Raw genomic sequence first — 18,025 nt, forward strand, 5'->3', positions numbered from 1 at the left:
CGAGAAGTAATAGTGTACACAGAAACAAATGTCAGTACACACCACCCCGCAAGCATGGCATGAATAGCGGCACTCTGTCCTTTAATCTGTGCACAACAGTGCATGCAATCTCCTGTAACCTATTCCTGATGATTACTGTTACCCCCTTCAGGAACCAAGTAAATATGAAATGCTGAACTTATTATATAAAAGTGACAAAACTAATGACAGCGCCAAGAAATAGAGAGGAGGGAAAAAAATAAAGACAGAGAAAAAGCGAAGCAACTTGTTAGTTTCAGACAGAGCTATAAAGCATGACAAATCAATCTTCTCAGCAGTGATGGATCATAGAGCAAGATTATACGTTCCTGACTTGTATATAGGAAACCGTTAAAATATTACCATTAAACCCAGACACTAAGGAACTGGAAACACCCTAGGGCTAAGCGTGCCGATATTCAACTGGGTTTTTCATTATGAAATTCTGTGTAACAGGGTTTTATGAAAGAATAATGGTAATGGGAAGCGCTCTTTCTCTCATGTCATGTAAATGCATTCAAAGAAACAGGCAAATCCAGAAAATTCATAATACATTTCCATAAATAGTCTCCCCTTTACAGTATGTGTTTTATTGCATTCATCAAACACTACAAGACATTTCGGGAGAAAACAACTTGGAGAAAGGTTTTAAGGCTAGAAGTAGATTTTATCTTTTCTCATTACAGAGATTGTTTCATGAGATGAATAGGATACGCCATCACTGCCCAGTTGGCAGTCTCTCAAGGAACAAAGTGTGGCAGCAGGACTGTAAAACCCAACTTGAGATTTAGTCTCCTGTGAGCAAAATCTAGCTTTCCCCAAATTACACACGATTGGACCCTTTAGGTTGGGGCAAGATGGTTATTTTGGCTGTCAGAGATCGCACTGTGCTGCTGCTACATCACAGCGAAATGCAGGTGAATTGAGCCACATCACAAAACATGGGGTACCAAGACAAGCAAGTGACAGTCCAATTTATTGTGACTTGCTGGTCACGGCCTCAGTGTCTTGTTGGCTGCAATGTGACCCCATTCAGTTGCATTATGCTGCAGCACAGAGAGTTCTTTGACCACGCAACTTGTGTTGAAGCCAAGGTTGCCAAGTCCCAGCCTTATAGTCAATGGCTGTGGTCATTCATAGACATAGTGACAAAAACCATTGCTAATTATGCTGCCACTTCATTCTAGAACAGTGTCATAGTGGTTGCCCATAAGCTCATAGGACATTCATAGCATATCCTAGATGTGGGTTCATGTAGTTGTGTTCCATGTGGAACTTACTAGATTCAAATTCTATGGGAATTAATTATTATTACATTCTTACTGTGGTTTGTGCTCTATTGTCCTGGTATATAGCATTAAATTCCCTTGATAACCATAGAGTAAAAGTGGTTGCTTAGTAAAAACAACCTATCCATAGAAGAGGTGATAACTTGCTGATAGGTGAGAGTTCCAGGATCGAGGAAATTTTTATTCCCATTACAAAATGACAAGGTAGGTTGAACATCCACTCACTGCTCTACTCATGCATGAATGGAATGGAGGTCCAGCATATCGTCTGCTGCTCCATTTTAGCTAAGATAAAAGTACCCCATTCTGCAGATCAATGCAGATCCCAGAGTTCGGACCTACACTTGTGGATAGATGTTAACTTGTTTTCACAGGACAGCTCCATTAAAGTGTAAAATATTCAGGGCTCCTCATGAAGTAAAAGCAATGTATTCTCATTTACTGCAGAGGCACCATTCCAGCAATGTCAATGCTACTGTTCCAGGAGAGTGACCTCACCTTGTTTTGTCAAGTACTAGCTGCAGCAAAGGAGCAACCACTCGTAAGCTGCAGCCTTTACTATATTGTCACAACTTGGGACTGCCCTGATGGAGCATTGATGATGAGCTACAGATGATGCTGGCTCGTTGGTTACATTAACAATGTTATGCCACTCTCTGGGAACAGAAAAAATAAGGAGGCGCACACAGCTTAAGAGGAGGACGAGGTGCAAGCTGAAACGAAATAATATGGAAGAAGAGTCAAACAGTTGCACTCGTGCCTCTTACTCTCTGGGAATAACATGAGAATAATAAACGTGAGCACTACTCCAAGGGTGCACAGGTAGGATCCCACACCATGTGAAATAGATACAAAGAACAAAGAACCTGGCACTCAACTTAAGTGTAAAGCAACTCCGTATATTTATTGTAGTACCAAATATTTCGGTCTGAGAGACCTTCCTCCGTTGCGTACTTCAGTTTATAAAAGTAGCATGTGTCGCCACTTGGTACAGAGTCTAGCAGTGATCACCTCTTCTGGGGTGATTATAAGTAGAATGTGACCGTCCGGTCCTATAGGGGAAGTATACAGTGTCTCATGATGCTTAAGTGGCGTGTTGCTTCGGCATGACGCGGTATCCACCACTAGTCCTTGGTACTACAATAAATATACGGAGTTGCTTTACACTTAAGTTGAGTGCCAGGTTCTTTGTATCTACTCTCTGGGAATAGTCGTACCGAAATCACAGGAACAGCACTGCGCCATGGGGTGAGTATACACTGTTTTTAACTTTTATGGGTCCTAAACTGGGTTTGACCTGTAGTGGACTAGCCCTATAATAATAATAATTTTGTCTCGGCTTCCTCCTACCACTAGAGGAACTTATTGCAAACAGTTTTATTGTGGAGTTCAAAACATAAACAGTATTCTGTAAGATCTCATCCTAGTGGTGTCTGACGGAAGCCAGAATATAATATTTAACTCAATGTCTCTAAAAATATATATTTATGGGCTCTCTATGAGCAAACTGCAGTTCTAATGAATAGAAGGACATATTAAAGCGAACCTGTCACCCCCAAAATCGATGGTGAGGTAAGCTCACCGGCATCAGGGGCTTATCTACAGCATTCTGTAATGCTGTAGATAAGCCGCCGATGTTACCTGAAAGAGAAGAAAAAGACGTTAGATTATACTCACCCAGGGGCGGTCCCGCTCCGATGGGCGTCTCAGGTCCGCTCAGGCGCCTCCCATCTTCATTCCATGACGTCCTCTTCTGGTCTCCACGCCGCTACTCCGGCGCAGGCGTACTTTGTCTGCCCTGTTGAGGGCAGAGTGAAGTACTGCAATGCGCAGGCGCCGGTAAGGTCAGAGAGGCCCGACGCCTGGGCACTGCAGTACTTTGCTCTGCCCTCAACAGGGCAGACAAAGTACGCCTGCGCCGAAGTCGCGGCGCAGAGACCAGAAGAGGACATCATGGAATGAAGATGGGAGGCGCCGGGCGGACCTGAGACACCCATTTGACCGCGGACCAGCAGTGGGACCGCCCAGGTGAGTATATTATAACGTCTTTTTTTCCTCTTTCAGGTAACATCGGGGGCTTATCTACAGCATTACAGAATGCTGTAGATAAGCCCCTGATGCCGGTGAGCTTACCTCACCATCGATTTTGGGGGTGACAGGTTCCCTTTAAGCTATTAATCGGCATGTGTTTGACCCAAATTTAACCCAGTGACAGCGTTACAATGTGCGATCACTTTATGTTTCCGTCTCAGGGAGTCTGAGCACAAACCATCCAGACTTAGTGTAAGAAAATGTATGCAAAGTGCTGGAAGAAGGACATTTTATATAATTTTATATCTTACATTTCACTGAACTGAAAGAAAAAATGCCTTTTACTTAGATTGGGATAATGTAATATAAATTTAGGATGACTCCTAGCATAGGCAGAAATAGACAAAAGGATTTTAGAGAAGAAAGACTAAAAATCCATGGATTAATAAGGATGTGTGGTATTAACAAGTCATATAGCTAGTGTTCAGCAATCACGCAGTCTGGTCCTTACTTTGCATACATAATCCATCAGTGCAGTTCTTTGACTGTAATACAGGGCCGTCGCAGTCTTTCCCTCCATTTCTTGGCGGGGGGTTGGCACAGTCTCTGCGGCGCCAATGTGTGCACTCTGTCCCACAGGTTGACCATTTGCTCCATGCTGTCCATAAGCCATCCTCTGAAGGAGACAATAATATAAAGATGGAAAAGTTCATAAACTAATGAGGGGAAATACATTTTGTGTGATTTTCAAAATACAAAATAGGCAAAAAATGGTTTATGATTAGTTTTTATCCTTTCATCGTTCACCTATATCAAATTGCGATTACTCAGAAAATTAACTATTTAGTTATTCAGTTAAATAGAAATTGGTAAAATAGTATAGTAAAACTGTGGCATTTTAATGTGTTGATTTGCACATGCATCTGGACAGTTTTATTCCATCCACTTAGGCTGCATTGGCAACAATGAGTTCCGCTGTCCCTTTATTTTTATCATCAGTCTCTATTAAACTAGTGAGACCCTTCCAACCACACACATGGGATATGGTTTCAGTGTCACATGATGCACTTTTACCTGGGCACAAGGTAGTACAGCTTATCTTCTGGACGCTTTGGCCATCACAGACAGACCCTCCATTTAGTGGGGCAGGATTTGTACACATTCTTGTACGCTTCTGGTAACCTTTGCCACATCGATTACTGCATGAGGACCACTCTGTCCATGTGGACCAACCACCATTCACTAGAAATAGACAAATTATTACAGCACACTATTAGATATCATACAGCAGCCCAGTAATGCAGTACTTCCCAACTTTTTTCTACCATGAAATAAATAAAAGTGTGGGGAACTCCATCTACCCAATTTCTACTTCCCATAACTTCGCTTTCAAACAGAAGCTTACCACACTTACATGTAGCAGGTTAAATTATGGAATAAAGCAGTCTCTGATCTTATTAGTGAGTGAAAATCACCAAGGAGGTATGTGACCATATTAAAAAATGAAACTGGAGGCTGAGTCCATTCATTCAGGTCATGTAACTCTAGTGGGACTCATTCATTTACGCTACTTAGCTGCAAAACCTTTTAATGGTATGACATGCTTATACAGTGCTTTGTGAAAGTATTCAGCTCCCTGGAACTTTTCAACCTTTTCCCACATATCATGCTTCAAACCTAAAGATACCAAATGTAAATTTTCAGTGAAGAATCAACAAGTGGAACACAATTGTGAAGTTGAACTAAATTTATTGCCCATTTTTGCCCATTCTTCCTTGGCAAACAGCTTGAGCTCAGTGAGGTTTGAATGAGTTCGTTTGTGAACAGCAGTTTTCATCTCTTTCCACAGATTCTTGATTGGATTCAGGTCTGGACTTTGACTTGGCCATTCTAACCCCTGGATACGTTTATTTGTGAACCATTCCATTTTAGATTTTACTTTATGTTTGGGATCATTGTCTTGTTGGAAGACAAATCTCCGTCCCAGTCTCAGGTCTTTTGCAGACTCCAACAAGTTTTCTTCAAGAATGGTCCTGTATTTGGCTACATCCATCTTCTTATCCATTTTAACCATCTTACCTGTCCCTGCTCAAGAAAAGCAGGCCCAAACTATGATGCTGTTTAACAGTGGGGATGGTGTGTTCTGGGTGATGAGCTGTGTTGCCTTTACGTCAAACATATCGTTTGGCATTGTTGCCAAAAAGTTCGATATTGGTTTCATCTGGCCAGAGCACCTTCTTCCACATGTTTGGTGTGTCTCCCAGGTGTCTTGTTGCAAACTTTAAAAAACACTTTTTATGGATATCTTTGAGAAATGGCTTTCTTCTTGCCACTCATCCATAAAGGCCAGATTTGTGCAGTGTATGACTGAATGTTGTCCTATGGACAGCCTGTCCCATCTCAGCTGTAGATCTCTGCAGTTCATCCAGAGTGATCATGGGACGCTTGGCTGCATCTCTGATCAGTCTTCTCCTTGTTTGAGATGAAAGTTTAGAGGGACGGCTGGGTCTTGGTAGATTTGCAGTGGTATGATACTCCTTCCATTTCAATATGATCGCTTGCACAGTGCTCCTTGGGATGATTAAAGTTTTGGAAATCATTTTGTATCCAAATCCAGCTTTAAACTTCTCCACAACAGTATCACAGACCTGCCTGTTGTGTTCCTTGGTCTTCATGATGCTCTCTGTGCTTCAAACAGAACCCTGAGAATATCACAGAGCAGGTGCATTTATACGGAGACTTGATTACACACAGGTGGATTATATTTATCATAATTAGGCATTTAGGACAACATTGGATCATTCAGAGATACACAATGAACTTCTGGAGTGAGTTTGCTGCAATGAAAGTAAAGGGGCCGAATAATATTGCACGCCCCACTTTTCAGTTTTTGAATTACCAAAAAAATGTAAAATAACCTATAAATTTCATTCAAATTTACAATTGTGTTCCACTTGTTGTTGATTCTTCTCCAAAAATTTACATTTGGTATCTTTATGTTTGAAGCATGATATGTGGGAAAAGGTTGAAAAGTTGTAGGGAGCCGAATACTTTCGCAAGGCACTGTATCTACATAAAAGCCTATGTCAGTGCATATGAGCAAGTTATTATTGACTATTATTATTCTTATCTCTAAAGAAAGTAGTTAATGAACATGAAATACTAAATATTAGCTAGTGCCCTGGATATTGATTAACATTAGAACCATTTTGCTGTGTACTTTTCATGGCTTAATATATTTTGGCTCAGTGTGTGTCTGACTATAGTAGTGTATATTCACAGGGAGCACGCTCTCAGCCCATAAATATATATCTCATTAATGACTCTTAATAGATTACACTAAAGATTTATGAATCCTATAGATTACATGCTGCTCTTTATTTCGAGAAATATTCTAATCGGCTCATGCAGCGTGTCTAGACTAAAAGTTATTCTTTGTAAGAAACGCATCGACGTCTCACCGTATACAATTACAGTCGCTGTAGTACTTCTTCTTTTGGCCACAATATTTTTGGCAACGCATGTATAATTGGCAGTGTCTGAAAGCCGCGCTTGTTTGATGATGAGGTTATGATCAACTGTGATGTAGAAATTGCGATCTTCTACAGGATCGATGATATCCTCATTTTTCAACCATTCCACCTGTAAAAGAATGCATTTGAATATATTATTGCCTGCTTGGCATTTCTATCAAAACTTATCCCTGCAAATGAAATAGTTCTATCGCACATTTTTCACTTTGCAAGAATATTATATTTTGGAAACAATTTAATGATCACTGTGCATGTAATTGCAAAAGCCTTACAGCTCTCGTCTGAGTACGGTGGCCAAGATTGCACTGGTGAGCAAAAATCCATAAATGACTTCTTCAGACTTGTCATAAGCCATTAATAATAGCCCAATGTCCTGAAGTAGATTGATACTAGCAGCACAAATAAAGGCAGAACAAATAGATGCAGAGCTCCCGAGTCATAAATAAATACCTCTCCCTTGCTTAAATTGGTTAATTTTATGTATTATCTGCTGAGCTGTGTGACGGATCAGCCGCTATCTGGAAAGGTCCTATCTATGTAAATTATATCCTAAATAGAATGTTTTAGTATTAGCAATAGATGAAACTATTAATCTAAAGCACCGGAGAAATAAAAACAAGGAGCAAAAGGATGTTCACTTGTCTAATGAGAACATTCATCCGGGTTTTATTTGTTTTTCTTCACAGAGAGTTTTCTGCTATATTACATACATTTAAAAGGAAATCACGTTGGAAAAAAATAGTATTGGCTCAATTAGTTTAATTTGTAAGAAAATTCTTGTTAAAGTGACCTGGGCCAGCCTGCCTTCAGAAACTTGTTCAATGAAAAACCACTTTATAAATTTCGACTTTCCTAGTGTTTCTAGAAAAGGCCTTGTTCACTTATAATACATTGATGGTGGTTGAAAGAGTTATGTGTCTCCAGGCTACAATGGTCATGGACCTATTCTCTATTATCACAATGATAGATATATTAAGCCAAGTAGGCCAAAATTCTAGCACACTTTGTTCCAAAATGTCGGCGTTTAGATTTTGCACCATTTTTAGAGTTATAGACAGTTTTTGTGCCTCGCTTGGTAAGGGCGGTGGTTTAGAAAAAATAAGGGCGTGGCTTTGCCAAAAAGTTATAACTTGAATTAAAATAGCAGGTAGCAAAATACAAAATTTTGGAACAAATTATTGTTGCACAATAAACCAAATAATAGGTGGTGGAAAAGTAATAAAATTGTCTAAAGATTAGATAAATTTATCATCTGGAATGAGAAAGACAAATCGAGGTACACTTTCCAAGAAGGTATTCTTTACTCACATGACTACCCCAAATAAGGTTGGTGTATTAACGGGTTAAAAAAATCAAGAATTAGTAATGGCAATCTTCTGAAGGCAGGCTGAAGTCAGTTCACCATTATTACTAAAAAAGTCACCACTTCTGTTTCCATCTTCAGGCCCACCATCAACCCATTAAAAATATGTAACTGTGCAACCAGGTATTGGTAAGTATGATTTCTTTTTTGTGATATTTTTTGGATTTGATATTCTTTTCAGAGAATTGTTTTTAACAGTAAATAATTAGAAGTCAAAATCTTTCTCACATAGAAATGAATTCAAAAGCTAGAATGGTAAATCTGTACACTTGCCCTATGCTTATTTCATAGACTGGAAAATGGTCTCATTTCCCCTTTAATGCATTTTTCCCTTTAATATTATATTGCAATTAGAAAAAAAAACCAGTCAGATACTGAACAAAACATTCTCATTAAATCCATCAAAATACGTGGGTTGAACAGTACCCAGTGTGCTTCTTTGGCAAATGAAGGGTACAGAAGCACAAATTTCACACAGTTGTTCCAAGTACATTTGTCTGTGCTCACCTCCTTCCTCCATTCAGAGACAGATGTGTTATGTCTAATTATTCATTGATTGGTATCAAGAGATGAATCTCCATAATTGGCACATTTGTTCCAATTAACAAAGGAAAACTGCCACATGCCACGAAAATGAAGTGTTATATAAGCATACGTAACTACGAGAGGAGGCAACGGCAGCTCACTGTCTACACTGGGCTTGTGTAGCCCTAGGACATGTACAATCGCTGCATTCAAACAAGAGCAAAAAGAAAGGAAATGCAATCCAGAACAGAATTTCATTACATAAATAAACGCGTACAGAGTACATTAATCAAACAAGTGATTATATGAATGAGAAGAGCAATTATCAGATGTAAACTCAGCCACGCCAAGCTAATGTCATCTTGAAGTTGAGCACTTTTGGCAGACACCTCGTGTTTAGAAACAGAGACCTGTAGGATTTGTACGAGTAATTACAGAGTTTCATTTTCTACATTAATGTTAATTGAGACAGTTCTTCATGTACTAGGGAGATGGCACTTGTCACCGCACTCTGCTGTCTGTCTACACGATCTTCAATTTGACCAATAAAGTTATTGAAAATCAGCCAGGACCGAATGCAATCAGAAGCAAATTTCATTAGTTGTTATCCAGAAGGCGCTAACTAACTTCAGTGCTGGGAAGGCGTGTGTTCTTTATTTGGGAATGGTTGTAGCAAGGTGTTCTGCTCTACGCTGGCCAAAAAAAAGTCAGATCCAATCATGAAAAGTAGAAGCAAACACAAGGCAAAAAAAAGTTCACTGGCACATTAATACAGTATTGGCACCCTGCCTACCTGCGCTGATTTTACCAGGAAGCCGATAGCACGCTCTATGAAGACAGATTACACTACAGGAATAAGCAATACTCCAGAATTTACATAAACAAATCATTCTTCAACTTCTTCGCCGGTGTCTATCGTTATTTTCCCTAACACAAAGAGGAATTTGCACCTTTTGTCTCTCGGGGACCACATAAGATAGAAACAATGTGGTGTATTCCATTTAAGTGTGATATCCATTATCACTTGTTAACAGACAGTCACTTAAATGTCCATTAACGAGTGATAATGGCATCAATGCTTTAAAGGATATGTCTGGAATATGGATTATTTGGATTGTTTTAGGTTGCAGGTGGAATCGTTATAAACTAGACTTTGCGGCCTGCCAGACAAACTTCCCACCCAATAACACATGAATTTATTTGAATGGTTATGGCATTATTTCAGTACTGTTCAGGGTATATATAGTTAAAATAAAGTCTACTAATGTCTGATATTTGTACTGAAGCCAACTTAGAGCCATAAATTATAGCATGGGAATAGTTTGAATGGATTTGCTAACTTTTCGATAATGTCTCGCCAGTAGTAGAGACTTTTTGTGTAAGATTTCCAAATCTGATGACATCTTTCTCACGAATGTGTGCATAAATTACATTTATTGCCCATAGAAAAATTGACGTAAGCCATATGCACCAGTAAAGCCACTGTTTTGCATCATACTACCACACAAGTACACTCAAGTGGGAACAGTGCTTTCTACAAACTTTGTGTAATACATGTGAATATAAGAAAGTCAGTAATATATCTTATCAGAGAAATCGTCTTTTTTGATGACTTGCCAGACACTTCCCAGGTTCGCTCTGCCTTCTGAACACATCATTCACTCTGTAAAAAACCCAGGATCAAATATATTTTGCTCAAGACAAGATAGGATGCTGCTAGTAAGTTACAGAAGATATGGGAAGAACAGCGAGAAATAGTGTGGGAGGCAGAGAAACAGATTATACAGATTCCAAATAGCTTCTGAAAGAGCTGGATTCATAGCTACACTGCTCAGTACTGCTGTATAATTTTGTCCATGTCTCTTATACTTCTGTCTGTGTGCTACCAGAAAAAGCAGGAGTCCCTTTTTTCTGTGTATTTGGTGGATGGGAGACAACATAGCAGCTAGTCTCCGCCTACTAGCTCAGAGCCATTTGCAAATTAGAGATAGAGGTTGAAGAGAGGAAAATTGACGAAAAATGCAAAATGTATGTCATACAATGACCAGATATAGCCAATTTTATGGCGCTGCAACACGGCACTTGTACTACTATATAGGATAGGTGCTCAAGTAGGGCATCCAGCCAAAATAGTCCAAAATCAGAAAAAAACTTGGCACTCAAAAAAGAACCTTGGCGTGAAAAGATATTTATTAAATGTGCATCCATAAAGACAAGAGTTGAACATTTTCAGTCCACATCCGGACCTTCATCAAAACAATTTTACTGGTATAATGAGAAATGCGTATATCCTGTCAATACTGGTTCCAACAGGGATATTCAAATAGCCTGGATGCAATGGGAGATCCCGAGTTTGTCTGCAACACGTGGAAGGTGACGGGAGTCATGTGGTGACCAAAAACTATGTGGACTGAAAGCGTTTAACTCTTGTCTTTATGGATGCACATTTAAGAAATATCTCTTCATGCCAAGGTTCTTTTTTGAGTGCCAAGTTTTTTTCTGATTTTGGACCAGAAATAGTGTTATTCCTCATCTTATGTTATTCCTCATATAATGACAGTGGAGCGCATGGATTGTGGATCCACTGTGCTACTGGGCTGGGCTTACCTGGGAGAGGTGTAGCTAAGCAGCTACCTAATTTTTACTAGAGCTCCTGATTTGTGGAGTCAGGCAGGCTTCAACTGCAGGTAGCAAGCAGGTAAAATTCCTAGGCAATCCCTGGTACTGCAGTTGCTGACCCTAGGGGTCAGGTTTACTGACACAAACTGGACTCGGAGTCACAGACAGCACTGGATTTGGGACCTGTTCATACAGCATGATTCAGAATCACTGGACAGGTGTGGCTTCAGGGCTCAGGTACCTCCGGATCCGCTTCAGGGTTCAGGGCAATGTACACACTACACAGAAATATAGGAACAGGTTCAGGATAATGAACTAACTTTAGTATATTAGGACTGGGGACTTGGCAACATACAGTTGCACACACAATAGATGTTGGGAAGTTACAGGGTCTGCTAAGGCATCTCCCAACTGGGGAGGGTGCCTTTTATACTAGATGAGTCCCAGCTTTTGTCTGGGGACATTTTCAAGGTGCATGCACTGCCCCTTTAAAAAACAGGGGAGCGCGTGCGTGCATGCACTACGCGCACCACCAGGAAGCCTGTGCTGTGTGCACAGGAATCAGGGAGCAGGAGATGGGGAGGTCACCGTGTGGTCTGGATGATGAGAATGTTGATGTCTCTGTTTGGAAGGGAAAGATGGACCAAGCAGGGGCACTGGCATTGGTGTTACAATACTGGTGTAGTAATTTCTTTTCAGGCAGCACTTTCTACCACTTAATGAGCACTGTCAATCACCATTCAGGGAGGAAGAAGAGTGCCATGATAATTATAGGGCAGAGTGGTACACTCATGCCAAGGGTGCACTGAACAACATCATTTGCATATCAGATAAATTGTTTACTATGATCATCAAAGACATTTATTACATCAAATATATGATTTTTATTTTTACGAGTATTTATTAAATATTATATTTGAAATATAAGTTTTGAAGAGTAGCTGTTAGGTGTCTGGATTCTCCCACTGCTGGTGCTGTGGTCTCCCATTTAAGTCTTTGCTCTGAGACTGTACACGTTGGCGCACTTATGAGGTTTCGTACCCTTGGCTCTACACTTGAGTCTCTAGTCTGCTACATGCTAAGGGTGCCAGTCAGGCACAGGTTCAGTAGTGTCAGCACTGGGGTAACTAGCCGCTTGGCTTAGCATCTGTTTCGTATATGTGCGTGATTGGCACAGTTCAGTTACAGAGCAAGCTCAACCCTTATGCTATACTTCTCTACAAAAGCTACAGGGTTTTGTACCTGACATCATATGAGTTCTTTCTTTTGGCTTAGCATCTGCTTCATTCATGTGTGCAGTTAGCACAGTTTAGTCGCAGAGCAAGCTCTCTCCATGTGCTATCTTCCCTGTGACGTTTAACAGGGTTCAAACTCGGAGCTCTACCTCTCTGTGAAGTTAACAGAACTAGGTATTCTGCGTCCTGTTCATACTGTGTGGTGTTATCACAGTGTGTTTAAGGTAATGCTAGCTGTTTTGTTTTCCGTCATTGTTCACACAAGCAGCAGTTTTACATCTCTGCATGGTGGACCCCGGGTTGCGATTGCACTTTCATTTATGTTTTATTTAGTGCAATCCACCAACCCTAACATTAGCATCTCTTAGAACTTTCTTAAGTGGTGTAACTATTATCTCGGCCTCACACCATGCATTGCTCTAAGTAAGCATAGATAAAGCATATATAATTATATGCATAAACTTCATAAAAGGCATGATTTCTTTTCAAAAATCCCTTTAGATAGTCTGCCACTGTCATCTGTCTTTAGAGGCAAAATATTGTGTATGTGTAGAGCACCCTTGTCCGGCACACGTACAATACTCTCTGTGTTGTGGAAAATAGCCTCCTGGACATGCACAACAAATCCATGATTTCTTTGTTCAAAGAAGTTAATGTATGGGGCAAGTGCTGGGCTGGAAATGCAAGGAACATGTGTGGGATTTAGATACCGATAACAGTGATATAAAGAAACTGCAGAGATATTCATCAATACTAAGCGGGGTGTGTTAGGCAGGATCTATGGTGGAAGGCCGGTGCAAATACGGTACTGGCAGCTTAGGACCTCCTGCCAGCTCATATCAATGAAACCATTTTCTGTATATGTTGCCACATATGTAAGGAGGTTGCTTTCCCTGCTCCTTGCCTGGAACCACTTAGTCAGACAGCTGGGTTGCTGGGGGGAAGACTTTCTGCCCTGGACAGAGGGGACCAGGGGACTGCTGGGAAAAGAGAGGTGTGGTCAGAAAAGAGCGGGAGAGCAGAGAGAAGGCAGCGCGCCAAAGAGAGGGCAGGCTGCAGCGCCGTGCTCCCCTAAAAGTAGTGCTCCCCGTGAGGGCACTGAGGCTGAGATACCCACCAGAGTGAAGGCTGGATGTGGGGGTGTAGATTTGGAAGCCTCCAGAATCAGAGACAGTGACTGTGCAGCCCTGGGGACCGCAGTGACAAGCAAAGAATCCCTGGTGACCGCAGTGACAAGCAAAGAATCCCTGAGTGTGATAAGTAACTACCCAGTGTGTGTGTGACAGCGTTAATACAGGGAGACTGTCAGCCTGGTGCACAGAGGCTCTTGCAGCAACGACGGAGACTGTGCTATTTCCTGGTTTCAGTTTCACTTTGTGAAGAACAGATTGCAGAGAGACTTAACCCCGGACTTTCCAGGAGACACAGAAGAGACTTCAGGATCTCAAGCCCTGCTGGTGACTGTATCCACATTGGGAAAAAGGACCCTCCAGTCAGGACCTCCCTGGGCTGATAAGTTACAAGAACACTCGTTAACCCTTTGATTCCGCTTAACTGTTTACTGTTTTACTTGACTCTATTAACCCCGTTTACTCCCTGCGAGGAGAATTTTACCCCTGTTAATAAATCCCCTTCAACAGTTGGTCTGTCTGTTCCGTGGTGACATACGCAACCCTGCACTCTATTACACTTGGCGTAGTCGGCAGGATGTCACACGGTAGCACGGAAGGGGCAGACCAAGCAGTTGAGGGAAGCCCCAGGTCTAGCAACTCCCTGGGAGCCATGTTAGCTAACCTGCCAAAATTTTCAGGGAGTAATGTCATGTTGTGGGGTTGGATGGAGCGCATCCGAGGGATGATGCGGATGCATCCTATGACACCGGCTCTGCAGGCGGAAATGGCTGTGATGGCCCTAGAGGGGGATGCACGGGACTCTGTTATGCTAAGACCCCCCCAGGCGAGAGATACCCTGGACAAAGTATTACGTATACTTGAGGGGACGCATGGGGACCCCACTGATGTAGGGGAGCTGCGCATGCGACTGTTCCGGCGGGTACAAAGAGAGGGGGAGACCGTGACGCAATATATGAATGCACTGCAGGAGCTTCATACTGCCATTATACGGAAGAACGGCATAGGTGTGGGGTCAATTGACGTTGTACTGCGAGACCAACTGGTGACAGGCTTGCGAGATGTATTGATGAAACAGGCCCTGCGAGAGCGCATGCGTGTAAAGCCAGACATGACTTTCTCTGAGGTCGGAAGTGAGGCACGCACACGCGAGCAAGAGCAAGGGGTGGTAGTGCCAGTGGGAAAGGTATGGAGCAGGGAGGTAGCAGCCCCTCAATGGGTAGAAGACTTGAAGAAGGAGCTTAAGCGAGTCCGTGAGGAGGTGGCTGAATATAAGAAGATCCCTGCTGCAGAGACCGCCCTCCAAAGTGAGACTAGTGCCGCTCGGCGAAGAAGACTGCCTAGATGCTACAACTGCGGAGCACCCAGTCAAAATGAAGAGGAGGCGATGTGGACCCGGGATTCCCAGCTGAAGATAAGAAGAATCTGGGAGGAGATTGAGAGTCTGGGGAAAGCCCTTACTGCTGTTTTGGGGACCAGCAGCATATCCCGAGGTAACGTGTGGAAGCCACCAGAAAGAGATATAGGAGAGGTGCGCCACATAAAGAAGGCTTCGGTGGCAGCCCCAGAGTGTAACTCCGTATCCTGGGATGAAGAGCAACCGCAGATGAGAGATGTCCCCTGCTGAGGTCGACGATCCAAACTGAAGCGCCCTCCAGACAGACGCAGACGTGAGTGCTGGACGTGCAGAAAGGTGGGACACATGTCCAGAAATTGCCCTACCCGAGAAGAGCGGTGGCAGAGATCCGCTCACCCCTCTGAGGGTCCTGCTAACTGGAGGGAACGTCGCCCCTGGAGGGAATGGTACGGGAGGAAGAGAAGAGTTCCACCTAGGACAAGACAGTACCACAATGTCGGACGCCAAGGAGAGGTGGAGAAGGTGTCAAGCATCTCTGGTGAAATGACTGCGCTGTCCCAACACGTAAAGGCGAACCTGGTGGATCTACAGCCTGGGTCTGAAGGTTTTGTTGGTGAGACTCAGTCCGGCAGGAAGAAAGTGACGTTCACTCGAGAGGACCACCAAAGTGCTTTACTACCCTGCCCAGCACGAGGTCCTGAAGAAGGAGAGAAAGTGCCAAGTGATCCTGCGACACTCGTTTTCAAGGTCCGAGCCGATGAGAAGGAGGAACCACTGATGTCGTCCCCTGAGGTGAAGAATGTGCTGGCTGTCAGCTCACCAGTTCCTGATCGGACAGGGGAAATGGAACAGCTGTGTGAGACAGGGCGTGTGGATGAGAAGCCCTGGGAAGTGATGTCCGCAGAGCCCGGCGCAGATGACAAAGAGTCCGGCCTGCATGGTCTTAATTCATCTGACTCAAGCTTTGACGAGAATGCTCCTGTCAAAGAGAGGGGGAGCTATGGAGAAGAATTGCTTGTACTAAGCCCCCAAACTGAGGAGCCTGAACAAGAAGTCCCTAAAGTTTCCGATAACGACAAGGAGGAGGATGAATCCTCTACGCAGACATCTGCTAGCGGCAAAGCTAAGAAGAAGAAGAAGAAAAAGAAGAAGTCAGCAGTTGTTGATGAAGCAGAGAAAGCATATCTCAACCTGACTGATGAGCAGCTCCTAAACCATTTAGTCTGGGAGTATGTACAAGAAGAAAGGCAGAAGGAGATGCGAGAATCGCAGGTATCTGACTCCCCTCCAAAGAACAAAGAGAAGCACGAAGAGTCCTCGCCCGTGGAATGGCGAGCTTTAAGAGAGGGGGAATGTAAGGAGGTTGCTTTCCCTGCTCCTTGCCTGGAACCACTTAGTCAGACAGCTGGGTTGCTTGGGTTAAGACTTTCTGCCCTGGACAGAGGGGACCAGGGGACTGCTGGGAAAAGAGAGGTGTGGTCAGAAAAGAGCGGGAGAGCAGAGAGAAGGCAGCGCGCCAAAGAGAGGGCAGGCTGCAGCGCCGTGCTCCCCTAAAAGTAGTGCTCCCCGTGAGGGCACTGAGGCTGAGATACCCACCAGAGTGAAGGCTGGATGTGGGGGTGTAGATTTGGAAGCCTCCAGAATCAGAGACAGTGACTGTGCAGCCCTGGGGACCGCAGTGACAAGCAAAGAATCCCTGGTGACCGCAGTGACAAGCAAAGAATCCCTGAGTGTGATAAGTAACTACACAGTGTGTGTGTGACAGCGTTAATACAGGGAGACTGTCAGCCTGGTGCACAGAGGCTCTTGCAGCAACGACGGAGACTGTGCTATTTCCTGGTTTCAGTTTCACTTTGTGAAGAACAGATTGCAGAGAGACTTAACCCCGGACTTTCCAGGAGACACAGAAGAGACTTCAGGATCTCAAGCCCTGCTGGTGACTGTATCCACATTGGGAAAAAGGACCCTCCAGTCAGGACATCCCTGGGCTGATAAGTTACAAGAACACTCGTTAACCCTTTGATTCCGCTTAACTGTTTACTGTTTTACTTGACTCTATTAACCCCGTTTACTCCCTGCGAGGAGAATTTTACCCCTGTTAATAAATCCCCTTCAACAGTTGGTCTGTCTGTTCCGTGGTGACATACGCAACCCTGCACTCTATTACACATAGACATGATATAGTTTGTGTTTTTTGTGCTACATCACTTAATGAAGTAATTGCCTAGTAGCTATGCTAAATGCAACTCTAAATCTTTACCTAAAAACACTTTGTGGTGAATGATCTCGTCTATTCTCCAGTTGATAATTCTGCATCTGCTGCACCATTCCTGGATTTTCAAGAATTGCATATTGATGAAAGTTTTTATTTTAGATCTCTCTGCTTGAATTTTGAGTTTAACACATCTTCTAGGAAATAACCATCACATAATGCACAATCTTATATATGTATATTGCTTTTCATGAACACTCAAAGCATATAAACCAGCTTTTACAAAGCTTTTTTATCACTGGTCGTCAATAAAGATGCGATCAGCATATGTTAACTATAACGTTTCTGACATATTAATATATCCTTGTTTCTTACATCAAACTCTGACATTGCAGTATGCAAAATACAAGTTGTTTGATGCTCGGGTCTTTCCAAAATTTGAAATCATTATAAATTCTGAATTCTGTATGCCAAAATATCATAAACTCTTTCAAGTCTTATATGAGGAGGGGGCCTATAACTGCTGAGCAGTTAGTTATCAACGTTGGACAGCATTTCATTTGGATAATAATTTCCAAGCTGTTGTAAATGTAACCAACGCTAAATAATGATCATCACCACACTACAAAAAAATATACACTATGTCTAGAGAGGGAATCAGATGTGCAATGTGGCAATTACCCAACTCTTAGCCTTTGTCTGGTGGGCATCTC

General features: G+C 42.6%; 1 protein-coding gene across 2 annotated transcripts in view; it reads right to left on the reverse strand.

The window, feature by feature from the left end:
- Nucleotides 1–18,025, reverse strand: part of UNC5C (unc-5 netrin receptor C) — a 530,679-nt gene that overhangs the window by 119,007 nt on the left and 393,647 nt on the right. For both annotated transcript variants that reach the window (XM_077277392.1, XM_077277402.1), the window contains exons 6-8: nt 6,800–6,980; nt 4,413–4,580; nt 3,850–4,014 (exon numbers count right to left, since the gene is read on the reverse strand). In XM_077277392.1, the coding sequence (XP_077133507.1) occupies nt 3,850–4,014; nt 4,413–4,580; nt 6,800–6,980 (514 nt within the window). The remainder of the gene's footprint in view (nt 1–3,849; nt 4,015–4,412; nt 4,581–6,799; nt 6,981–18,025) is intronic.

The sequence above is a fragment of the Ranitomeya variabilis genome, chromosome 1 (assembly GCF_051348905.1).
Source record: "Ranitomeya variabilis isolate aRanVar5 chromosome 1, aRanVar5.hap1, whole genome shotgun sequence".
Classification (NCBI taxonomy): Eukaryota; Metazoa; Chordata; class Amphibia; order Anura; family Dendrobatidae; genus Ranitomeya; species Ranitomeya variabilis.